At 58.3% G+C, this 24419-nt stretch overlaps 4 protein-coding genes across 8 annotated transcripts; all 4 read left to right on the top strand.

The window, feature by feature from the left end:
* The first annotated feature begins 731 nt into the window (after window positions 1-731).
* Window positions 732-9913, top strand: LOC110475753 (solute carrier family 71 member 1). 2 transcript variants are annotated; one of them, XM_021540118.4, is made up of 12 exons: window positions 732-992; window positions 1429-1524; window positions 1974-2036; window positions 2949-3076; window positions 3480-3594; window positions 4056-4274; window positions 4499-4612; window positions 5062-5133; window positions 5378-5490; window positions 5594-5691; window positions 6203-6369; window positions 6453-9913. In XM_021540118.4, the coding sequence occupies exons 1-12, from the start codon at window positions 909-911 to the stop codon at window positions 6660-6662; spliced, it is 1479 nt and encodes a 492-aa protein (XP_021395793.3). In that variant the 5' UTR covers window positions 732-908; the 3' UTR covers window positions 6663-9913. The 2 variants fall into 2 exon arrangements, with proteins under 2 accessions (XP_021395793.3, XP_085418578.1); XM_085562452.1 differs by lacking the exon at window positions 732-992 and adding an exon at window positions 1162-1212.
* Window positions 9914-10055: 142 nt separating this feature from the next.
* MADCAM1 (mucosal vascular addressin cell adhesion molecule 1) lies at window positions 10056-16054 on the top strand. Of its 3 annotated transcripts, XM_085562451.1 has the most exons (5): window positions 10056-13625; window positions 13800-14066; window positions 14184-14501; window positions 14755-15315; window positions 15555-16054. In XM_085562451.1, the coding sequence occupies exons 1-5, from the start codon at window positions 13574-13576 to the stop codon at window positions 15662-15664; spliced, it is 1308 nt and encodes a 435-aa protein (XP_085418577.1). In that variant the 5' UTR covers window positions 10056-13573; the 3' UTR covers window positions 15665-16054. The 3 variants fall into 3 exon arrangements, with proteins under 3 accessions (XP_085418577.1, XP_085418575.1, XP_031362954.3); XM_085562449.1 differs by having other exon boundaries at window positions 10056-14066; XM_031507094.3 differs by having other exon boundaries at window positions 10056-14501.
* A 135-nt stretch (window positions 16055-16189) lies between these two features.
* Window positions 16190-18171, top strand: TPGS1 (tubulin polyglutamylase complex subunit 1). Of its 2 annotated transcripts, XR_014950285.1 has the most exons (3): window positions 16190-16656; window positions 16734-17319; window positions 17742-18171. XR_014950285.1 is itself a non-coding variant. In XM_021540121.4 (2 exons), exons 1-2 carry the CDS (start codon window positions 16286-16288, stop codon window positions 17260-17262), a joined length of 900 nt encoding a protein of 299 aa, XP_021395796.2. In that variant the 5' UTR covers window positions 16202-16285; the 3' UTR covers window positions 17263-17735. The 2 variants fall into 2 exon arrangements, 1 of the variants encoding a protein (XP_021395796.2); XM_021540121.4 differs by lacking the exon at window positions 17742-18171 and having other exon boundaries at window positions 16202-16656; window positions 16734-17735.
* Window positions 18172-18225: 54 nt separating this feature from the next.
* On the top strand, window positions 18226-22674 carry CDC34 (cell division cycle 34, ubiquitin conjugating enzyme). Its single transcript, XM_021540125.4, has 5 exons — window positions 18226-18486; window positions 20546-20632; window positions 21122-21219; window positions 21546-21680; window positions 21795-22674. Exons 1-5 carry the CDS (start codon window positions 18310-18312, stop codon window positions 22003-22005), a joined length of 708 nt encoding a protein of 235 aa, XP_021395800.1. The 5' UTR covers window positions 18226-18309; the 3' UTR covers window positions 22006-22674.
* Window positions 22675-24419: the final 1745 nt, after the last annotated feature.

The raw sequence follows: 24419 nt of genomic DNA, 5'->3' as shown, positions 1-24419 counted from the left end.
GCAGCCCTGAAAACCTCTCGCTGGCCCACGGTGAGACCCCTCCGGGCATCGTAGGTCGCCTCCCGTGTGTGGCCACCGCCCGCTGCCCGGGGCGGCCACCTCGAGCGGGCGGGCACAAAACGTGTCTAAATGAGCCCAATTAATCTCCTCGGAGCCCGCACCGAGGTAATCAGCACCACGCGCCCTCCAGCCCGTGCAGGATTAACTGGGACGTGCCCCAAGCCCTGGCGGCACCGGGGACGGAGCTGCCCCCCGGCCCGCGGCACCGGGCTCGGGGGAAGGGGCGGGATGGGATCGCGCTGGGGAGGCGCTTAGGCTGTCACCACCCCGGGATGCGGGTGCTGAGGACAGAACCAGCAGCTCGGTACCGAGAGAGCCGCCACGGGGCAGACGCGGCCCTTCCCGAGCCGCCGGTGCCGGCAGCCCCGGAGCGGCCGCATGTCCTTGTTCGAGCCGCCCGCCGCAGCCGGGGGCGGTGCTCGTGGCGGAGCAGCAGCCGCTCCCAGAGGCGCCCCGGGGCCCGGGTCGCTGCCGGTGCCGCCGCCCGTTCCCGGTGCCGCCGCCGCTCCGTGACGTCACGGCCCCGCCCCACCCGGCGAGAAATGCCCGCCCCCTTGTCCCGCCCAGCCAATCACAGGCCAGCGCGGCCGATGCGGAAGCGGCGGAGCAGCCAATGAGGCGCGAGGAGCGGCGCGCCGGAAGTGCCGGGTGCCGGGGCGGGGCGGGGCCGCCCCTCCGCCGCGCTCCCCCTCAGCGCCGGGCCCGGCGCTCCCCGCCCGGTGCCGGTCGGGCTCCGGAGCCGGGCCCGGCCTCGGCCTCTGCGCGGCCCGGTCCGGTTCGGCCCGGCCCGCCACGGGGAGGATGGGGCAGCCGCGGCGGCCGGTGATCGGCAGCGGCCCGGCGGCGCCATGACCGGCGAGAAGAAGAAGAAGAAGCGGCTCAACCGCAGCGTCCTGCTGGCCAAGAAGATCGTGATCCGGGACGGGGCCGGCGTGAGCGCGGGGCCGGGGGCTGCCGGGGGCATGGCGGGGACCGGCACCGACGGGAGCGCGGGCGGTGCCGGTGTCCGGTGCCCGGTGTCCGGTGCGGGCTGTCCCGCTGGGCCGCACTCCTGTGGGCGCCGCTGCCGCCGCCCCGGGACGCGCTGGTCCCGGCGGATGCTGGAGCATCCCGTGGATGCGCTGCGCCTGCCGGCTTCGCGCCGCTTTCCCGGTGCGCTCCCGTTCCTGGGCAGCAAAACCGGGGCAGGGAGTCGCTCACGGACCGCTGGGGCTGGGTTTGCGCTCCCTAGGCTGTCTGCAGAAGGAAGGTTTCAGAACAGCGTCTCTCGCTGCGTTCACGCGTGTTCGGGACGCGCGGAGCCGTGTGAGCTCTCTGCGCTGCGGGACGAGGCTGCTCAAAGGTTTTTGGCTTTGCTGTGTTTTGCAGCGCCAGGGCATCGGGGAGCCCAGCGTGTACCACGCCGTGGTGGTGATTTTCCTGGAGTTCTTTGCCTGGGGGCTGCTGACCACGCCGATGCTGACGGTGAGCGTGTCCCCATTAAGGTCTTAGCACCACCTTTCCTCGGGGAGCTGTGGAAAAGGAGGGTTTGGTTATGCAAAAAAAAAAACCAAAAACATTTAGGCATATTAGTCTGGTAATATAAAATGCAAATTAAGCATACAGACAGCACAGAGGGACCAGCAGAGAAGTGATGTGCTGGCATAAAAAAGCCAGAGGGGGTTCAGGTGATGGGGAAAGGCTCTCTGAGCATGCTGGAGTGGTTTATAGACCTGGAAAGTGTTAATGGTAGTGGTTTTCCATACTGGAAAAGGCAGGCAGAGCTCTTCACATGGAGGCATTGTTGGCAGGGTATTTCCCCTTTTCCCTGGATTTTGCCCTTCCAGTCCTCTGGCTGGCAGATGATTACAGAAATTTTGCAGAAGTTGCTAGCTCTGACTCTTCCATTTAGTTTTGGTTTGTCTTCCCTCCAGGTCTTACACCAGACTTTTCCTCAGCACACGTTCCTGATGAATGGTCTGATTCATGGAGTCAAGGTAAGGAATATTCCTTCCAAGATTTCCTTTAAATCTGCCATGGGTGCAAGAAGGATAAGCCATTATTATTATTTATTTAGTTTGCTGGTGTCAGCCAATATTTGGCCACTTTGAGGGGGCTCTGGCAAACCTGATGCAAAAGGAAGGACACAGACAGCTGATTTTATTGAGCAGGAGTTACAGCAGCTGTGTGGTTCAGCTGGAAATAATCTCACCAGCATGAGATCAGCCCTGTGCCCATCCTTTGGAGCACAACAGAATGACAAATCAGTGACATCTAAACTTATTAGTGATAGAAATTGAAACCAAGTGGCCTCAGTGATCTCCAGGCAGGAGGTGGGAATCTGCTGTGGGATTGGGGAGCTTCTTGCCACTAGGCCAGCATTCCCAGAGCAGAATTGTAGGCAACAGTTGTGAACAGGCAATAGTCCTGTGTTCTGACTGGGGAATCGGGCAACACAGACAGTTCTGGGCTGTCTCTGGCAAGAGGATCTTGGAAAACAGCCCCAGCACTGAAAGGCTCTGCCCTGCCTGCCTCGGGCTTGGGAGACATGGAAAGGCCTTGAATAATTTTATTTGTGCTTAATGGCCCTGGCTTCTCATTGTGTCTGTCCTGTCTCCATCTACAGGAGAAAGCTTTTCCCTGGAGCTGTGCCAGCAGCTCTCCAGGCCCTGGCAGGGCTGCCTGGGTGCCCAGAGCAGAGCTCTGCAGGGAGCAGGAGTGCTCAGTGGGGCCTTGCTGGTCGAGGATTTGGTTTTCCCTCCCTAAAAGGATGTGGGGAGTTGAATAAACTGCTCTGTTGTAACAGCATTGCTGCTTGTAGCAGTCAGGAATGGGTTGTCTCCTCCTGTTGTTGTTGAAAGCTCTCATTGAGGGGTTTCTCTGTCCTCTGGTCTGTCTGTCCATGCCAGGGTCTGCTCTCTTTCCTAAGTGCCCCGCTGATTGGTGCTCTCTCTGATGTCTGGGGCAGGAAATCCTTCCTCCTTCTCACCGTCTTCTTCACGTGTGCACCAATTCCTCTGATGAAGATCAGCCCATGGTGAGTTCACCCTCAGCAGAGCCCCAGGGTTCTGAGGCGGGGCAGCAGCAGGAGGCTGAAGGAGGGGGATTTGCAGGTGCTCCTTTCAGGATGAGATGGAAGAGTCTCATCCATCTCAAGGACGAGGATGCTCAGCCTAGAGACTGACTTGTCTGGATTTGGAGGGTTCAGCTGGGAATAAAGGACTGGTCTGTCCTCTGTGCTTGTTCCCCAGCTCAGTGCATTGTTTCTATTAGGGAAAATAAGTGATAAAACTTCAGGGGTCTCCAGACCAAGACTCTATCTTCTTGTTCTGGTGCACTGGAAACAGGATGGACTGGGGGGAAAACAAGGGAGAGGCTCTGCTTCATCAGCTGTGGACCGTGGTGTGGTTGCTATCTAACTGTGCCTTGGGCTCTTGCAGGTGGTACTTTGCTGTCATTTCCATGTCTGGAGTGTTTGCTGTCACCTTTTCTGTGATTTTTGCCTATGTTGCTGATATCACACAGGAGCATGAGCGCAGCACGGCGTACGGCCTGGTAAGGAGCTGAGTCACTGGCCTGGCTTTGAAAGAAATATCTGGGGCTTTGCAGGTAGGAGAGATACAAAATTAGGATGGGAGATCTACTGACTGATCATGCAGTCTCCCTGTCCTGTTTGGGATTTAGCTCTGAGGGGGAGGCTGATCTCTGCCCTCTCTGAGTTGTGGAAACCAGCCTGGTCCTTCCCTTTTCCACACCAGGGGAGGGGAACCTGTGATGCTTGGTGTGATCCTGCCCTTCCTGTAGCTTTACTGACAGAACCACACAGGAATTGCTAGGACAGCTTTGATTCCCCTTTGCTACAACTGAGCCCAGGTGCACCAAGAGAATCCCTGCAAATTCTTAGTTACCTCTCCATCAAAGATGAGTTCCAGGAGTATCCAGGAGTTCCCCTGGCTCACTGGGGAGGGGGAAATGGGCTCTAAAGAAGAGGCTGTAGGGATGTTTTGTGCTTCCAGGTGTCAGCCACATTTGCTGCCAGCCTGGTCACCAGCCCGGCCATCGGCGCCTACCTTTCCCAAGCCTACGGTGACACCCTGGTGGTTGTGCTGGCTTCAGGGGTGGCTTTGCTGGATATTGGCTTCATCCTGCTGGCTGTGCCCGAGTCCCTGCCTGAAGAGATGCGCCCGGTCTCCTGGGGAGCCCCAATCTCCTGGGAACAAGCTGACCCGTTCGCTGTGAGTGAGCCTGCTGCTGTGTGAGAAACGGATTTGTCAAAAATTCGTAGAAAACTTGTAGAAAATCCAACACTGCTGTTTGCCTGTCTGCTGGTAATGCTTTATGTTTGCTTTAGTCCTGCTGACTTTTAAGGTGTTACGCTTTTGGTTTGGCTGGTTTTGTATCTGGAGATTTTTCAGTGATATAAAGTCAATTTTTAAACATTTTTTCTCATTCTCTGCAGTCCTTGAGGAAGGTGGGTCAGGACTCCACAGTGCTGCTCATCTGCATCACTGTCTTTCTCTCCTACCTGCCTGAGGCTGGCCAGTACTCCAGCTTCTTCCTGTACCTACGACAGGTCAGTCTCTGTCAAAGCTCTGTGTGCAGGAAATCCCACCCTGTAAATTCAGTCAGAGTTGTGTCACCTGTCCCAAGGTGGCTTTTCTTGGCCAATAAATCAGTAAAGCTGAAATTGTAAGAAACAGTGATTTGTTCCAGCTCTCCTGAAAAGCGTGTGAGCTTGCTGACTGCTCTAAGCATTGCCAGGGGCAAGGCCTGGCTCCTTGCTGGTGTCTGCCTGGCCATCCTGCCTGTGCCACCTTCGGGCACTACAAGGGCAGCTCAGGGATTTAAAACCATTTCTTCAGCCAGAGGAAAATATTTTGTTTTATTCCTGTGGCAGCCCAAGGGCAGTGGCTGTTAATGTGCAGGTCCCTGAGAAGCAAGTTCGGTAAACATGAGTGACATTGATGCTCTTGTCACCTGGTACAAATCTGCCTGAAAAGTCCCTCTCTGATGTTTTCACAGGTCATTGGTTTTTCCTCAGAGACTGTAGCAGCCTTTATCGGTGTGGTTGGAATTCTCTCTATACTGGCTCAGGTGAGAAGCAATTTCTGTGTTGGCTTGAGCAGTCTGCTGTAAGAATGTCCAAAATTTCTGATTTTGGGGCCGCTGAGTTGTCAGAACTCCTGTGGCCACAGAGACTTTTGAAACAGAGGAGATCTTAAATTGGGAGGGACCCATAGAAGTCCCTCAGCTTTCTGTCCTCTTGTCTGCTGTTGTTTCCCTCTTTCTTTGCCCCTGCCTTGATGAAAACACCTGTTTTCCCCGTTTTCCTTTCCAGACAGTCGTGTTGGGAATTCTCATGCGCTCCATAGGAAATAAAAACACCATCCTCCTGGGACTAGGCTTCCAGATCCTGCAGCTTGCCTGGTATGGCTTTGGATCACAGCCTTGGTGAGGGTTCTTCCACATTTCTGTCCCTCTGTGGCCGCTCCCACCCTGCAGCACAGGGTGAGGGCACAGAGCTGCTCCTCACAGCTGCCTCCTTCCTCCCCAGGATGATGTGGGCAGCAGGAGCTGTGGCTGCCATGTCCAGCATCACCTTCCCAGCCATCAGTGCCATGGTGTCGAGGAGCACGGACCCTGACCAGCAGGGTGAGTGCTTGGGGACCCATCTGATGGGGGGGTTCGTCCCAGCAGGTGCTGAGCTGGCACAAGGCTGTGGTGGTGGAGGGGTGTGCAGGAACATCTGTGTCAGCTGTGGAGTGTCACTACTCACAGCAGTATTGCCACTCTTATCTTTGACCACGGCTGGTGCTGTACTGGGCAACTCCCAAGTCATGCTAGTGGGTGTTTGGTGTTGTCCCTCTGAGGCTGCTGCATTTTGCCTGCCTCACTGTACATCTCTGAGCCCTCAATTTAATTCTAGTTAATTAGAAATTATTGCTTGATGTGCCCATGCTTATTTCAGTCTGCAAAGCAGCAAGCCCAGCATTACTGATTTTTCTAGAACCTGGCACTGAGTGAAGCTGCTCATCAGCAAACCCCTCCCCCTGCACATCAGCCCAGATACTGTCTCTAAATATCTCTAAATATGTATCCTCGAATAAAACAAGTTTCTTTGGAAAGCTGAAGGCATTTCCCCCCTTCTTCCCTCTGTCCTTAGGTGTGGTGCAGGGGATGATCACTGGAATTCGGGGTCTGTGTAACGGCCTGGGGCCAGCACTCTATGGTTTTGTCTTCTATCTCTTCCACGTGGAGTTGAATGAAATGGCTGAGGTGGAAACTTTGGGCAAAGCCTCCAAACCCAACATGGCCAACCCTACAGATGAGGTACCTGCTGAGCTTTCTCACTTTTTGCTGGGCTATGTTTGCCCTCATGCTTGAATCATTCCTGTCTCTCTCTGTCTCTCCAGAGCAGCATCATCCCTGGGCCACCCTTCCTGTTCGGGGCGTGCTCCGTGCTGCTGTCGCTGCTGGTGGCCCTGTTCATCCCGGAACACAACCTGGCACTGAGGTCAGGCAGCCACAAGAAGCACAGCACAGGGGCCCAGGCCCACCCCCACAGCCCACCAGCTGGGGGGTCAGATGGCAAGGAGCCCCTGCTGGAGGACAGCAGCGTGTGAGGTGGGACAGGGACCTGCCTTGGGGCTCGACTCCACACCAAGGACGGACTCAGCAGGAGCTCGGGGAGGGGGAGAGAGGGATCCAAGGTAACAGACTGTGCCACTAACAGCTACTGAGGAGGGATGAGGTTTCCCTTCGAGCCAAATACACCCAGCTGGTGCAAAAATGGAATTGTATCACCTGGTGCTGATGGAAAGGGGAGATACAGAGCTGCTCCACTGGAGGGATAGTTCTGGAAAGCAAACCTGCCCCAGTGTGCCCTGCCAAACGCTCTGCTCGCTGCTGGAGGTGGAGCCAGCGTGGGCTGTGGTTGGTGAGAGCTCCCTGAGCTGTCCCTGGGATCAAATACGGCATTTGCTCCATGCCCCATCCCTGGCAGAGCTGTTCCTGCTGCTGGCACCCACCCCTGCACGCTCTGGTGACATGCTGAGGGGACAGGGTGTGTGTGAAGCACAGGGAGTGCAGCTCTGAGCTTCCTCTCCCCGTTCTGCCCCAAGTGAAACTTAGACCAAAAAAATAGAAATCTACTGACTTAATGTTCTGATGAAGAGGATAAAAATGAAGAAGTTGCAGCTGACACAGGGGAGAATGGGCAGGTGTGAGAAGGGCAGCTACATGAATTACAAGCACTTGGATGGCCACAAGAGCTGTGGTTATGTTTGATTTTCTTGTCACTCTGAGGTGGCATTTGCCTGTTGCCTCCGTGGGCAGTAGGTAGAAGAATTTTTTCAGAAATCTTTTCCTGGAGCTGTGAGGGTTGTTTAGGAGAACAACTTGGCTGTGCTGAGCACTTTGGAGATGCGTGGTTTCCTGGGAGAAGGGTCAGAGAAATGATTGTTTATCTTGAGCATTGTACAAAACATGCTGGTTTGCCCCTGGGCTCCTGCCATCTGGTGCTAAACCCAAAGAGTGTCCAGAGCTGGTTTATTCTCAACCCAATAGATCCTGATGGTGAAGGCTGCATTGATTTGGACTTAGGGGTTTGGATTCCATGTGGCATTTCTGAGCCTGCTGTGGAGGCTTTTGTTTATGGAACAGTGGAACTGCAGCCTCTGCTGCAGGCTCAGCTGTGCTCAGAAAGAGCAGGAGGTGCTTGGAGTGTTGTGAAAGGAGCTGAGGCAAACAGGGAATGTGTGGTTGTTTATAGAAATGTGGCAGAGGGCAGGAAACAATTGTTCTGATTCGAGTAAATAAGTAGTGGTGGCATTGAGCAGTTCTGGGAAGTAAGGACCAAACCAAGGACACCTCAGGAATCCTTTGTTAAAGGAACTGAGGGTGCAGCAGCTGAACCAGTCTTGCCTTGGCTGCTCTCTGTTTGGGGTCCCCTCTCTGTGGGTTTGGGGAAGGTTACCCAGGGGAGAGCAGCCAAAGGGAGGCAGTGCTGGCCCTTTACATCGGGGATCTTTGCAGACACACAGCAGCAACTGCAAATGCCATTTGGTTGTCAGAGGTGGGTATTTAAGTGAACTGACAGTTTGTTTTGTGTTGATCTGGCCTGGTGGCAGCTCCTGTGCTCAGAACTAGGAGCAGCTGGGACACAGAGGGATGCTGAGATGGGTCTGGCTGCAGGTCTGGGGAGCAGAGCCAGCAGAAACTTCCTTGACCTGCCATGACTCCATTTTTCCCAAGCTCCTTGTGGTGACACTCCCAATTCCCAAACATTAGTGGGATGGTCAGTACTGTGTGTGCATGGCAAGCTTTTATCCTGAAGGAAATCCTGTCACTTGCACTTCCAGGCAGCAGTTCCCCCACCTCTGTTGGTCACAAAAATGCCTTTTTTAGACAGGACTTTCCCCGAGTCCTGGCAATCTGTTGATTTACATGGGTTAAAGTGAGCTGAAGTAGGTTTTTTCCTCACACACAGATGAAATAAAACATGGAACCATTACCTCGGAGCTTCACGGGTACAATATAGCGACAAGTTACAAAAAGACGAGCATAATTTATATGATATAAAGTATATAGAGATATATTTTTAAAAGTCCTCTCCCTTATTGCATAGTTTATTGAAACCAGTATGTTTCTGGTCCCGTTCCCTCTCACCACTGCTGCTGCCTGTGTCCTCTCAGCCTCTCCTTCCCCTCAGACCCCAGAACTGTCCAGAATCTTCCCTCCCAGGTCATGATGTGACCCCTGAGCTTCTGGAGATGCTGACTTGTACATCGTGAGCCTGGAGTGTTTTGGTCCCTTTGTCAGCCCCCAAACTTGGGGCTTGGTGCTGCCAGCAGGGTGACTGCCAGGTCAGGGGCTGTGGCCTGCTTGGTGACCTGCTGTGGTGGCACTGGGCACCAGTGGGGTTACAGCACTGGGCAGCTGGGGTGGGGATATGGCAGTGGGTGGATGGAGGGGGGTACAGCACCAGGCAGCAGCAGGACCTCTACAGGTGCCATTACCAACAGAAAGGTGGCTTGTGCTGGTGTGCAGACCTGGCAGCAGGGGCTCTCTGAGGTGCAGGGAGCAAGCAGGGATCCCTTCCCACCCTATTGGGGTTCCTCTCACCTGGTTTGGTGGGGCCTCGGCCCAGTGCCTCCCCTTCCCTCAGCGCTGTTCTGCCTTGAGGTGACAGAGCAGGAGCTGGGCCAGGCGGTGCTGGAGCTGAAGTTACCAGAGCCAAATGAAGAACAACTTGTTCTGAAGGGCCGGTGCTTCCACAGCATCCCATGTGGAGGCTGGAAAGGCTGTGTGGAGCATTCAGCTAGTTTTGCCAATTCTTGTTACTTTATATGAAAACGCAACTTTTTAAAAAAGAATCTTTTCTTAAAATCTGCTTGATCTGCTGTGCAGTGCCTGAGCCCGGCTGTTTAACTTTGGGATTCCCAGGATTTGTCTGCAGGGACTTAAAGCCTGGGATGGTAACAGCAGTGCCCAAACACAAGGCAAAAATCATCTCAATTGCCTGTCAGCAGTCCTGGCAGGTCAAGTGAGTTTCAGCTGATCTTGTTGCATTAAAAACCTGAGTTATACCATTGCTTTCTCTTCTGCCATTAATTTTACAAAGTAGTAACTTTTTACTTCCCTGTTTTTATTCTTTTTCTGCACTCCAAAGGCTGTTGACAGCTGTGGTATCTTTAAAGTGTGGGCACTTGGCCCCACCTCTGCTCTCTCACCGTTCACCATCACGTGCGTTTGTGTCTCTTTTTTAAGCTAACGATAAAATGTATTTATTTCAGTTCAGGTTGTGTTTGGAACTGGCTAATCTCTCCCTCTGATGGATTATTTATTAAACTGCTGCTTTCCTGTTGTGTCAAAAGTCTCTCCCCTTATTCCTCTCCATCACCAGTGGTACCAGGCAGCTTCTGCCCAGAATATAAATTCCCCTTGAGAATTATGTGAAGATGTGGGATAGGTTTGGGGGAGCTGGGTCGGGGCTGCAGTCTCTGCACCAGCCCAGGATGGGAAGCAGGTCCCTGGCTCCTGTCTGCTGTCAGAATCTGAGGTATTGATGATTCTGAAATTGCAAAAAGTCTCTGTCTTTCAGCCCCATTGCCAAAGAAGAAGCCATAATTGGTCTGTGCTGGTTTCAAGGTTGTTTATTCTGTTTATCTCTCACATGTTCTGCTGCCCTGCCCAGCTCTGTCCTGCAGGGCAGCGTGTGGGGCTCTGCCCTCAGTGGGATGTGACAAACATTAAATACCAGAAACTCCCTGGGCTGGATTTACAAGAACGTGCCAATATCTGTCACCTACGTTGGACAGTGTGTCCCCAGCCTGAACCAACAGAAAAATGCCAACACCACAGTGACACATGGAGGGCATGAAGAAGGAGAAAAAGGACAAGATACACCCAATTTCCTCCATCTTGTCCCCTTTGGACCCCTTATCTAGAATCCTAAAATTTTACTTTTGCACCTGTGCCACACTTAATTATTACTTATATCAAACATTCAGAGCTGGTAATTCATGCTGTAAGATTGAAAACTCTTTTCCATGGCCAGAGATCACAGCCAGTGTCTCTGGGGGCTCTGTCCCGGGGGGTTCCTGACCCTTGCCAGGGTCCCAAACCTGCCAGGGTAGCCAGAGGGAAGCTCTGGATTCCCACAGCCTCCCCCACTGGAGCCTCTTCCTGGACTGGTTTTTAGTAGCCAGGCCTAATTTAGATCTTATCTAACTCATTTAAACACTCTTTGTGGTGGCTGAGGATGGTCATGAGTGACTAATATAATCCCAAAAAATATAACCACATCCAAGCCAGCTCTGGGATGGAAACTGGTGCTTGATGGATGGTATCCTGGAAACATGAGCTCTTACACAGCCTGTTGCTTCTGTATGTATTTCCTCTAGACTGGAGCTAGCTTTTGTTTTGTTGTTTCCATCTTTAATTGAGAGAAAACCTCCAACTTGTCTCACATGAGCTCGCTGGAGAACAAAGGGCAGGTGTTGCAGTGCAGGATGTTGTTGACCACGCTATCCCCTGGTGTGGTGGCTGCTGGGGCAGTGGCAAAGCCTTGTCCCTTCTGGTGACAGCCTGGGGCCAGACCCCAACCCGAGGGGCTCCGGGGGTATCCTGTGCTGGAGCCAGCACTTGTCCCTTGGTGCTTTGTGTCTCCACATTGAACTGTTTTGTTTCCTGAGCAACATCTCTGGACAAAGTATTGCCCGGTGGGAGGAAGCACAATCGGCTTCCAGGAAAGGTGTTCAGGCCTGAGTCTGGAAATCCAGCGTTCCCTTCGTCCCTTCAAAGGCTTCCTGTGGCCTGCAAAACACTGCTGGTGAGTAACTTGCTCCTTCTGCCCTGTGCACGCAACCTGGTGCAGTCCCTGTGCTCCTCTGGGCTGGGGGAAGCTCTGAATCCATGGAGGACAGGTCCCAAGCAGGTGGTGGAACAGGGGTGTGGTGGGTCCACTGTGGCAGGCACATTCTTCTCTCTCTCAAGATTTTTTCATAGAAGAGCACAGAGACAAGAAAGAGAAAACAATTTCTATTTCTGCTCCTTGTTTTTCCCATGTGGAATGTTTTTAGAGAAATGTTTACCTGGAGTGATTGCTTGATTAGATTCTGGTGAGGATTGTTTGAACCTGATGGCCAATCCAACCCACCTGGGGCTGGACTCTAGAGAAAAGGTCACAAGTTGTTAGTTAGATATAGTAGTTAGAAAAATAGGTATGCAGTTTTAGTATCTCCTCTAAATAGTATATTAATGTAATCTAGTATAGTTAGAATAAAGAAATAATTCAGCCTTCTAAACTAGAGTCAAACATCATCATTCCCACCAGGTTCACCCGTATTTACAATAGGTCCACCTATATTTACAATAGGTCCACTACTCAGGGTGAGCAAGAGCTGCCCTGGGGGCTCTGCCACGTCACTCTGAGCTGCCCCAAGTCCCCTGAGCTGCCCAAATTCCCTTGACCTGCCCCTGGCTCTGTGGCTGGGCCGTTGGAACTGGAGGATTATCAGGTTTCCATGACTCCAATTTCCTCTGGGTGGCTGAGGCAGCTCTGGGCACTCCAAGCCCCAAAACAAAGTACAGCACAAGGTGTGGGACTTTCTGGTAACTGCTAATTTCTTGAGGTCCAGGAAAGGTCTGGGGGAGCTTCTTTTGGAGATGAGGTGGTTCCATAAATGCTCAGCTCTCATTCAGACACCGATTCAGGGGTTTTCTCATCGCACCAGTGCTGCAATCAGGGTTGTGAGAGATGCAAGTGAAACCCTGGCACCACGTGTGTGTCCTCAAGGTTCCCAGACACATTTCTGGGAAGAGCCTGGCAGTGTGAGAGCAGCCCTGGCCATGGCTTGTCCCAGGTTTGGGCATGGCAGGGAGGCTCTGGTGGCTGCTGGAAAATCCAGGAAGTGGCTCTGTTAACACAGGATGGAAGGAACAAAAACCCCAGCATCATTAATCAAAAACCCCAGCATCATTAATCACCTGCTTCGGCTGAGTGTGCACATTTGGTGGGAAGTGTTTACAGAGCACTTTCCTCGCTCAGAGGCCCCCTGCACCCTCAAGAGAATTAATGGCATGACCTTCTAAAAGAATGCATGGCATGCCCAGTGCACGGAGCTGCCTCTCAGAACAGTTTCCAGATGAGAAATGCCCAGGTCCTGTGGTGACACTGGGTGCAGAGATGGGCATGTTCCTCCCTCAGCCCTTTGGGACCTTCCCCAGCCTTGGCTGCAGCCTGGCAGGGTGGGATGGGGCAGAACAGGGCTCACCCCTCCACGGGGAGCTGGGCAGGAAGGAGGGAGTGAGGCCAGACCCAGCGTGGACCCAGGACAGATGCTGAGGGCCTTGAGGCTGGATAATGCAGGGTGTGCAACACCTTCTCTGTAGTGACACTTTCTCCATCTGTACCACAAGACCAACCCCCACACGAACACCTGATTCCATCCCTGAAAACAGCCTTTTTAAGGAATAAACGGGAATAATCAGCTCACCAACAGGGCTGACCACGGGTCCTGGCTCTGCTTTTGGGGCAGGGGCTCACAGGGCCTTTTCCACAGCTGTGTGTCCCCAGCAGCTGTGGGGTCATGGAAAGGCTGGTTTGCCTCTGGGGGAGTGATGTAGCCTGCAAAAAACGGATAGAGCTGGATCTGAGCCACATCCTGGCGTGCAGGTGCCTGTGCAGGGCTCCCCGGTGGGGTGATGGGGGCCCCTGCAGCCACACGGGGACCCTTTGGGACAGGGACTTTCCCAGCTTTGGGGGGGCTGCCAGCTTGGCCGTCGGCTGGGTGTTGTGCAAGAGCCGAGCCTGGAAGAAAATCACAAACCTCCCTCTGGAAATACCCCTTGGGCGGGAAGTTGTGGAGGTCCTGGGGCCGGTGCTCGTAGGGGCGGTTCCTACAGGGCTTAAGAAGGGCTGAGGTTGGAGCCGGCGGCCAGAAGGAGACAGACAGCCCCGGCCAGCAGCACCTGCTCCCTGGGGAGGGGGAAGGAAGAAAAGAAGGGAAAACCAAGCCCGCTGTTGTGCGGGATGGGGCCGGCTCCTGTCCTTCTCCTCCTCGGCTCGCTGTGGGGCTGCAGCGGTGAGTGCCACGGGGCCAAGAGCCACCCTAATCCCCCAATTCCCCTCTGTGCCGCTCTCCTTGCTTCGCCCTACAGCCCCTGGACCTCGCTGTCACCCTGTCCCCATGCCACTCGGAGCTGTGGGGAGCTGGTGGCTGTCCCCTCCCCTGAGCCTGAGCTTTCCTCCTGCCCAGGTTGCTCCGCTGGCAGGCTGGTGGTGACACCGCAGCAGCCCGTGGTGCCCTTTGGGGGCTCGACAGACCTGAACTGCTCCTTGGCCTGCGCAGGGGGCAAGGTGGACTGGAGGGGGCTGGACACTGCCCTGGGGACCATCTCCTCCTTCTCCACCCACAGCATCCTGCACATCAGGCACGCCACCGTGGCCACGGAGGGCACAAAGATCTGCCAGGGCAGCTGCCACGGGCAGCACTACCAGGCAACCGTCATGCTGAAGGTCTACGGTAAGCGCTGCCCAGCTGTCACTCGCTGCCTCCCAGCACAGCCCTGGACCCCCAGGGCAGCCCCTTTCCTCCTGAGCTATGCTGTGCTGCCAAAAATCACCTTTGACTCTTTTCCAGCCCTCCCAGACACGCTGAGGCTGGAGGCAGCTCCCCACATCTTGCGCCCGGGTCACCCCGCCAACCTGACCTGCTCGGCCATGCGCCTGTATCCTCCCACCGGGCTGGCCCTGGCCTGGTACCGGGGGCACCAACTGCTGCAGGAACCAGATGTTGACTGCGAGGAGGAGGCTGAGGAGGAGCTGTGTAGTATGGTTTCCACCCTGTCAGTGACAGGGACAGAGGTGGCAGAAGGGGTGGAGTTCAGGTGCGAGGTGATGCTGCAGGTCGGGCAGGAGACCTTCACCAGAGTGGCATCTCTGGTGGCAAGTGCTGAGGGTGAGTGCCAGGAGGGGCTGGGACCCCAACCTGCACGTACCCCATCCCCTGGAGCCAACCCCCAGTGCCCTGTGCTCCTCGGAATAGCTCTGCCAAGCAGCAGCAGCCACTTCTGCACCACTCCCGAATCTCCCATCCCCATCCCTGCCCCACCTGGCAGTGCCCCTGTGCTCCGGCTCGCTGTGCCCAGGGCCTGGAGGAGGTTGGGGCTGCAGCGAGGTCACCTGTGACCAAGGCCTCTGTGTGTTTGCAGCTGTGGTGGAGCAGCCAGCAGCCGTGGCCACCTCCACGGGGAGCCCCAGCACAGCCAGGCCCGTGGCCACCACAGCACTCCCTCCAGGGAGTGTCCCTACAGGTGATGCCACCACAGCACGGGAGCCCAGCGCTGGGACCACTCTGGATCTAGCTGCTGTCACCAAGCCCTCCTCCACGGTGCCCTCTGTGCCCCAGGACCTCATGGCAGGCAGCCCCATGGCACGTGTGGCCACCAGCACCCTCCCTGGCTCTGGCACGGCGGCGCCAGGGCCATCCGTGGGGACAGTGCCCGCCTGCAGCCTGCAGATCCGGTCGCTGCCTCCCACTGGGACGTGGGGCAGGGCCCTGCGCATCGAGTGCCAGGCTCGGTGCACCGGGAACGCCACGGTGGGCTGGCTCCGGACCCCCGCAGCCCTGTCGCAGTACCGGGAGGAGTCTGCGGGCAGCAGCTCTGCGCTGTGCCTGGACCGCGCCGAGCCCTGGCACCAGGGCCACTACCAGTGCGCCCTGCTCGGCCCCCGTGCCCAGATGGCCAGCCTGGAGGTGATGGTGGTGGATGGTGAGTGCTGGTGATCTGCAGACCCCTGCCCACATCGCCTGGGCGGGGCTGCAGCCCCTCTGTCCCTGCCACAGCTGGAGCTGGGGGGATGCCATGGTTTAGTTGAGGTGTTGGGGACATGGGTTGGACTCGATGATCTTGAAGGTCTCTTCCAACCTGGTGATGCTGTGAATTCTGTGATTCGCTCACCCCTCGGCATTTCCTGCCCGGGCTGCAATAACAGCTCCGTGTGTTCGCAGATTCCTTCAGCTCCAGCTCCATTGCTATGGGGACAGCGGGATCGCTGCTGGGGCTCATCGTGACCGCTGCCGTGTCTCGCCGCCTGTGGAAACGATTCAGATCGCGGTAGCAGCTGTGCTGGGGGTGGGAGCAGCCGGCTGACGGCCCGGCCCTCCAGCCCTGTCCCCGCTGTCCCCCGGCTGTCGCGGGCCTCGCCCGGGCCCTGGCCAGCAGGACGGACAGCAGGACGAGCAGCTGCCGCGGGAGGCAAAGCCTGCAAGGGCAACGAGCAGAGGCGGCACAGGGACACGTCCGGGACTGGATCCCCGCGGGCTGGCACCGAACACCGGGCTGGGCCCGGTGCTCGGGCACCGGCGGACGGGCGGGAGCACGAAGGCGCTCGTCCGTCACAACAGAACGTCCGAGGCAGCCCCGGGGGGAGCGTGGGCGCGGCGGGCGGGTGGCACCGCTGCTCCAATAAAGAGCTGTTTCCGTTCGAGCCCTCTGCAAAGTGTCCTTTGGGCCTGAGCGGCCCCGGTCCCGCGGCCCCTCACCGGCCCCGGGACACCGGCGGCGTCCGCCCGGTTGCCAAGGGCGGGGCATCTACCCTCAGTAGACATGGCGGCCGCGGCGCCAGCCGCGTTGATAACGCAGCTCCTTTGCCCACACTCAAGATGGCGGCCACAGCCTCGCCCAATGGCGGCGTTCTCACACCGCCTCCCTGCCCACCGATTGGCTGCCAGCGTGCAAGATGGCGGCACAAAAACTTCCGGCCCGGGCGGAAGTACGGTCCAAGATGGCGGCGCACGAGAAGCGGCGAGCGGCCGCCGCCCCGGTGCCGGCGGGGGGCAGCGGGCTGCCGGAGCCGGGGCGGGCAGCGCCGGGGGGCGGCGGGCCGGCGGAGGGCAGCGCGGCGGAGTTCCTGCTGCGAGCCGGCGTCACGGCCATGGTGCGGGAGGCGCTGCTCAAGGTGCTGGAGGCGCGGCCCGCCGAGCCCGTGTCCTTCCTGGCCGAGTACTTCGAGCGGCTGGTGCTGGCGGAGGCGGCGGCGGAGCCCCCGGGGCCGCCGCAGCGCCTGGCGCGGGCGCTGTGGTACGTGTGCCTGGCTCATCACTCGCACAGGTGCGGCCGGCGGCGGCGGGGGGCGGCGGGGACGGGGGGCGAGGCCGCCGGTCTGTGTGTGTGCCCTGTCGCGACAGGACGGCCTTCGACAGCAACGCCGGCGCGGCCTACGAGGTGCTGGGCTGCGGCGGGCGGCGGCGGGCGGCGGGCGTGGACGGGCGGCTCTACAGCGAGCTGCTGCGGCGCATCTGCCAGCGCGGGGCAGCCCCGGCCGAGGCGGCGGCCGAGCTGCTGCGCCGCGTCCGCTGCCGCGACCACGAGGCCGTCCCGTTCGACGTGTTCCGCTACGGCGTCCTCACCTGCTGCGTGCTGCTGGAGTTCGCCGCCAAGGCCGACGCGCTGTTCGCCGTGCTGGGCGCCGGGGACTCGGCAGACAGCCGGCTGTGCCAGGCCGTGCTGCGGGCGCTGGAGGACGCGCTGGGCGCCGGGCACGGCTCCCGGCCCGCCCGCTACCTGGAGGCCGGCTCCCGGCTGGGCCCCGACAGGCTGGCGCTGGCCATGGACCAGGCGCTGCAGGAGAGGAAGCTGGGCTCCTCCATGAGCAGGGAGGAGTTCCTGAAGAAAGCCACGGCGCTGTTCATAGCGAAGGTGAAGCCCGTGGAGTGATGCTGGGTGGGAGCGGTGCTGGCTGCCGGCCCTGCGGGGCCCCGCTCGAGCTGCACGGTGAGCACGGGGCACCGGCTGCAGAGCCCTGCTGTGCCCAACAGGAGAGTCCCAGTTCCCACACTGCCTGCCCTGCTCTGATGGTGCCCAGCAGCTCCGTGTCCCTGCGTGGCTCCTCTGGCCCTTTCAGGGGTTATCCAGGACTGACATGGAGGCTGTGACCCATGGAGCTGCTTTAGGCAGTGAAATGACCCAGAAGGAACAAAGTGTGGGGCTGGGCTGTGGCTGCACAGGGCCAGCTGGGGAGGGCTAAGGTGGTTTGGGATGTGGAGTGCAGGTTCTGGATGAGACACATCCCCTCCCCCTGGCACCAACTGCGTGTCGGGCCAGGGGTTATTTATTTAAACTTGTCTGATCGTTATTTATACTGTTCAATTCCTGGTTTGCTGTAAGACATTAAAGCTTTTTTATTATTTTTTTAGTGGCCAGTTTCTTATCTCCTGGCAGCATGAAGTGCCAGAACGAGCTGCAGAAGTGCCCAGATCCCTGAGGCACACTCCGTGCCCAGGGGTTAGTGTTGGCAGCGGGTGCAGGACTGTGGAACACCCGAGTGGAAGAGCCGATGGGAGGATCCCCGCGGGCTGGGGACGCTGTGCGGGGCGGATGTTCTGCTCCCCGCGGGCAGGACGCGGTGCTGCTCTGGGTGAGGCTGCGGCTGGCGGCTCCTGACGCAGCCACAGCTGACGGGATGTGACACAAAGGGAGGCGCGAGCCGGGGATACCGGAGGCGGTGTTCATTCGCTCCTTTTCCCGGTGCTGCCCCGGCAGCGCTGTGAGTTGTCACACAGCCGCGGCACCGCGGGCTGACCGGGCATTCTGCGCGCTGGGGAGCCGCTCGCCGATCGGTGCGACCGGGAGCACCGGCGCCCATCCCCGGCCCCGCCCCGCGCTCTGAGCGCTCGGCGACACCCCGGGGGCGGTACCGGGGGAGCCACGCCCCTCCCGGGACTCCAGCGCCGCCGGTGCCGCCGCCGCCCCCCGAGCCCCGGCATGGCGCGGCCCGCCGTGCCCAGCTCGCAGAAGGCGCTGCTGCTGGAGCTGAAGGGGCTGCAGGAGGAGCCCGTGGAAGGCTTCCGCGTCGGGCTGGTGGACGAAGGGGACCTGTACACCTGGGACGTGGCCATCTTCGGCCCCCCGGACACCCACTACGAGGGCGGGTACTTCAAGGTGAGCGGCGGCGGGGAGGGCTCGGGGGTGCGGGGAAGGCAGAGCAGGCGGTGTCGGGATGTGTTTTGGGAAGGAGTTTCGGAAGGGGTGAGACCCCGTGAGCGTGGGGGTCGTGACAGAGCTGCTCCCGGGCTTGGGGGCGAGTTGAGGGTCAGGGAGAGCTGGGTACACCCCTGGTGCTTTGGAGTGGTGCGCCGGTGGCTGCTGCCAAACCACCGAGGGTCCCCTTCGTTGTGAAAAGCATTTGACCCCCTTGGAGGGGCCTCGACCACCCCCCTGCCCCTCTGGTCTGAGGGTGCAGGACAGCAGCTCCAGGTCGCTGAGGTTCCCTTTCCTGGAGAGGATCCGAGGGAAGAGACAAAAGTCCCCCGAGCGAAGGCAGAGACAGCCCAGGGTGGGAGCAGGGAGCTGGGTTGGGGAGTGAATGTCGTGGCTTGCTTTGGGGTTTGAGGTGGAAGAAGGTGTTTGGCAGCCTAACTGCACAATCCCCCCCACCTCGGCAGGATGTGTGTGTGCTCTTCTTCCCAGGTGTTGTGCAACTTGGGGTAGCTGTTTTCTTCCTCTTTCTCATCCTTCCTGCTCAGCTGAATGTTTTCATCCTGTTGCTGTCAGGGTGGGGATGCACAGGGTGAGTCACCCAGGGTTAGCTGTTTGTTTTCCCGGGCTGGCAGAGCTGACGCTTCAGAGACAGGTTTCATCTCTTCACTGAAGTAGAGGGTTTTTATTTTCCCATAGCATTTTGGTGTGAGACCCTCTGAACTCTCACCCTTTCAGCCACTGTTGTTCCTGTTGTGTGCTCGAGAGCTTCCAAACTCAGCACTGAGGGTGCTGGTGAGGCTGTGCATAAGAGGAGAGCAGAGGGGCTGAGTCCTCTCCAGCCTGTGGGGACCAACAACTGCAGGGTGGGGTTGTTGCTGTCCAAGCCCCCTTTGGCATCGCTTTGCCTTGGCCGGTTTTGTTCTGATCCCCTCTGACACAACAAAGGGGATTATTCTGCCATGTTCAGCTGTTTGGCCAGAGCCCAGCACGGGGCTGGGTGTCACTGCCCTGCACTCCACACACACACAGCACAGCCCCCACTGCACTTTTCCTCTCCCCACCCTGTGCCACGAATCCAGTGTCTGGATTTTCTTCTACGTGAACTGGGGGAGCAAGAAGCATTCAGGAGTTGTCGTGTTGAGTCTTGATCTGGAAGTTTGCTCCCAGGGCCTGGAAACAGCTGAAACACTGGGAAGTTGTGCAGCCACATGGGAGAAGCTGCCCCCGTCCCCTTGGATTCCTGGTGCTGGTGGGTTGGGGCGGTCTCTGAGGACTGTGGGATGTTGCTGTAGGTCCCTGTGCCCCCTCAGGCTTCACTCAGAGTTGGACAGGGAACCCCTCTTTGCCCAATCTCAGCCCTGTGGGTTTGGCAGCTGTGGGAGGAGCTGGTGGTGGCTGAGTGTCTCTGCTGGAGCCCTGGGCTGCAGCCTGAGCTTCATGTGATTTTATTTTTAGCCCCCAAGCTGTGCGCTGCGGCCAGTTTGGACTGGGTCTCTTCTCAGCAGTGACAGGCTATTTTTAGATTTGGTGTTTTCATCAGAGCACCAAACACCTGATGCTTCCTTCCTGTGAGCTCTGAAGGGTAAACAGCTTTTCCTTCAGTGGCACAGCCATGGTCTGTCCCTGACAGCAGCTCTGGGGGTGACCCGGACTCTCTGCCTGGCTCTGTGTGCTGCTGTGGGGCTTGTGCTGGGTGCTCACAGCAGCTCCTGCTGGTTCCTCTGCATTGGAGAGCTCTGGGTTAGCACCAGTGGGCCCTGCTGGACAGGGGGGTATGGGCAGAATGGGGGGCAAGGAGCTGCTGCTGGCCACAGACCCTTTGCTCACCCCACTCTGTGTGGTGAGAGGTGCCCCCAGGGCTGGTGTCCTGCCCACGGAGCTGGCTGGCACAGAGGCTCTGTCCCAGCAGGTGCCCAGCTGGGCTTGGCAGAGGTTCCTTGTTCCCAGAGCTGTCAGAAGCTCTGTGGTTTCCGTCCCTTCCTTCTCACAAGCTGATGTTCTCCTTATTGTTCTCCTGCAGGCTCGTCTCCGCTTTCCCATCGACTACCCCTACTCTCCTCCTGCCTTCAGGTTCCTCACCAAAATGTGGCACCCCAATATCTACGAGGTAGGTCCCTGGGACAGCGGGGAGGCTCTTGGACAGTCAGTGGACACGTGTGCCTCTGTTGTGATGGCACTGGATGCAAATGCCAGCCTTTGGCACTGGACACTCTGTGCCTTTGGCGATGAGTGCCTGGCACAGGGAACTCCACTAATGAGCTCACGCAGCCCTTTGCTGTCCCAGTGCAGACTCCAGGTCAGCCAGGCTTGCAGGCCTGATGGCTCCCACGCTTGGGGACATTGTGCCTGTGCCAAGAGTGGCTGCAGGGCAAGCAATGTGCCTGGGGCCCACGGCGGGGGCACAGCGTGCTGGGCATTGGGCAGCCTGACCTGAACAGTGCTGGCAGTCATGGGGTGCTTGTCCACTTTTGTGTCCATCCTATGGGACTGAGGGGACAGCTTGGGTCACCTCACCTGGCTTCAGCCAAAGGGAAGAGTGAGCGAGGAGATCCTGTGGCAGCAGCTCCTGAGGATCCTGTTTCTCTTGTGCTTGCAGACAGGTGATGTCTGCATCTCCATCCTGCACCCACCCGTGGATGACCCTCAGAGCGGGGAGCTGCCGTCGGAGCGCTGGAACCCCACCCAGAACGTGCGGTGAGGCCGGGGGGACCGCGGGCACGAGGCTCATCCAAGGGCAGGGGTGGGAGGATGGGGGCAGCCTCCTGCTCCCAAAGCCTGCAGGAGGTGCCAGGGGGCTGCTGAAGGCTCTCAGGCTGTTGGATGGGCTGAAGAACAGCCAGAGCTTGTGCGTGGATGAGTGTAGCCAGCCCATGTCCCCTGCCCGGCCTGCTCCCCTTTGCTAGGACCTCTCTTGCTGTGGACAGCACAAGGCTTTCCCACGGACAGAGCGGGGCTGCTGGCACTGCTGGGGTGCTGCTGACCTGTCTCAGCTCTGACCTGCTCATGTTTCTCCACACCAGAACCATTCTGCTGAGTGTGATCTCGCTGCTGAATGAGCCCAACACGTTTTCCCCGGCCAACGTGGACGCCTCCGTGATGTACCGCAAGTGGAAGGAGAGCAAAGGGAAGGACCGGGAGTACACAGACATCATCAGGTGCGTGCTGAGCCTGGCCTGGCAGCACGGGCTGTGCTGGGATCCTGTGGGACACGGGCTCTGGGGGGCTGGGGTACAGAGCTCTGTTCTCATCCTTCACTTCTCGCCCTCCAGAAAGCAAGTGCTGGGCACCAAGGTGGACGCTGAGCGGGATGGAGTGAAGGTCCCCACCACGCTGGCTGAGTACTGTGTGAAGACCAAGACTCCAGCCCCAGATGAGGGCTCAGACCTCTTTTATGATGACTATTATGAGGATGATGAGATGGAGGAGGAAGCAGAGAGCTGTTACGGTGATGAGGATGACTCCGGCAATGAGGAATCTTGATGGCCCTCTGGCATTGCAAAACTTCGTATAAACTACTGGATTTTACCTCAACTAGAACAAACTGGTTTGAATTTAGGATCTGTCAGCCCTGAAATTAACTCTCTACCTCGCAGGGAGACTATTCTGCTGTTGCAAAAGGAAATCCCATTGCTGTCTTTGTAGGAAAAGATAAACCCCCTATTTTATAAACTTCCTGGGGGACGGGTGGAGAGGGGGCATTCACAAAGCCACAGAAACTGAGGTGCTGGTGGCTCTGCCTGGCTGAGGAGTGACAACCAGCCTGGTGTTGGCTGCCCCTCATTTGTGTTCAGCTTCTCTTCAGCCTCATAGGGTAGGAGCAGTTTGGGGTGCTTGTGGGGGTAGTGAGTGGTTGCTTTAGTGGGGGGCAGCATGTGAGTGCTGTCTTGGCTTTCAAGACCTTTTAGGGTTCACCCTGCAGCCATCTGGGTTGTCCCCACATGATCCTTTTGCCTTCCCTGCCCATGATGCTGGAGCTGTGTTCACAGGGAGAGGGGCACCAGGGAGGACTTGCCCAGCAGCCACCAGCACTGGGCATGTGGGGATAGTGTGTTTGTGGTTTTTAACTAGCTGGGAGGGATGGGGTCATGCTGAGTATTTCTGCTTCTGGTTTTTTTTTTGGACACTATTTAATAAAGTTCTTCCAGGGAAGGGTTGTGATGCACAAGTGAGGTTCTGCCCTGGCCATAAGGGATTTGTGTCAGACATGGACTGGCATGGAGCAGTGGGTGGATGGGCTGGCTGCTCTCCTGGGGCTGCAGGGCAGCTGTGGATCTCACAGTAACCCTCTGCAGCATGGGCAGGAGGGTCTGGGCAGGGTTGCCTCTGGTCTGGAGAGCATCTCTGCCCTTCCCAGGCAACATTCAGTCCTTCTGCCCTGGAGCTGTGGCCAACACTCAGCCTCTGCCTGGACCAAACTCTCCAGTCCTGCACGGGGAAGGTGTTTGCCTTCTCCTGCCTGGGCAGTGCCTGGCTGTGCTCGGTGGTAGCTGATGGGTGCCCTTGCAGCTGCTCTGACCTCGTGGGGTGTGCCCTGAGCCCACAGACTGAACTGGCTGGGACATGCCAGCTCAGGAGACTGCAGGGAGCTCCCCAGACTGTGGTGAGCTCCCAGCCCGGGGCGCTGCCGGCGCCTCGCCCGGCTGGGATGGGGCGAGCAGCCTCGGAGCCAGGGCAGGGCCAAGGCCCTGGCACAGTGCCTGCCTGGGGCTCCTGCCCCTGCTGCACAAAGCTCCTCAGAGGGGTAATGAGCAAAACTTCCCTCGGCTGGAGTCGTGCAAATGGGATCAGGGCTTGAGTGACACCTGGGACTGCACGCGGCGAGGGCATGTGCTTTATTGCCTTAGGAAATGAGGCTAAAAGGTGAATAGGATTATTGTCGCTTTATTCAGGCCTGGCAAATGGCTTCCAAGGTCACCCGGCCCGGCCGGCATGGAGCAGCAGCCCTGGCTGCTTGTCCACAGCCAGCTTCTCCTTCCTTTCCTGGGGGGCTGCTCTGTGCACCCCAAACCTGCGTGGCTGTGCCCATGTGCCCTCTGCCTTTGCTGGCTCTTTGTGGCCAGTTCCCTGTGCAGTGCTGGATGCTGGAGGCCAGATCGACACCAGCTCCTCAGCCTGCGGGTGCTATGGGCACCACACTCTGCCGAATTTCTGCACCATACGAGCCGTATTTGCAAATCCCCCAGTGCAGGGGGAGCCCGGCCAGTGGATGAGAGTGAGCGGGATATGGGAAGAAATATTTTGGGAGGAGCTAGCAGAACCCCGTGGAGAGCGTGGTGGGGACTGGCGCCTGTGGCCCCATTGTTTTGGCTTTTCTTGCCCCCCTGCCCAGTACCCCCGGCCGTGAGTCAAGACTTCGCTCCTGGGATGGAGCCGAGCTGGAGGCAAAGCTGCGGTCCTGCAGCCGCCTCTCAGCCGCGGCTGCCTTGCTGGTTACTGCCTGCCCAGCCCCTCGGGGTTATCGGGCAGCTCCCGGGGCCGGGCGCGCTCCCTGCAGCTCGGGGCAGCGCAGCGGGGCTGTACCGAGGGCCGGAGGGTCCGTGCGACCGGGGCAGCTCCGGCTGCGCGGCGCGGCTGCTCCGCCCCGGCAGCGGCCCCGCGGGCTCCGCTGGAGCCATTGTCTGTGCCGGACTCCCTGCGCTGCGGAAGCGCTGCCCGGTTTCCTTCCCGCACATCCCGCTGAGGCGGCCCTGCCTCGCCCCGTGTGGCCCCGGGAGCCTCCGGGAACCGCCGGACCCGCTGGCTCCCCCGTGACTCTGCCCACGCCGCGCCCCGAGGAGCCGCATGGCCTGGGGGTGTGTGCGTGCCGGGGCTCCCCCCGGTGCGTGCGTGCCCCGGCTCGGCAGGGACGGACACGTGCGGACCCGCTCGCCTCCCCCATCCCTCCGTGGTCCCGG

The sequence above is a fragment of the Lonchura striata genome, chromosome 28 (assembly GCF_050655825.1).
Source record: "Lonchura striata isolate lonStrDom1 chromosome 28, ASM5065582v1, whole genome shotgun sequence".
NCBI lineage: Eukaryota > Metazoa > Chordata > Aves > Passeriformes > Estrildidae > Lonchura > Lonchura striata.
Note: the sequence above shows the minus strand (reverse complement) of the source record. Positions and strands in the feature narration are given on the sequence as shown.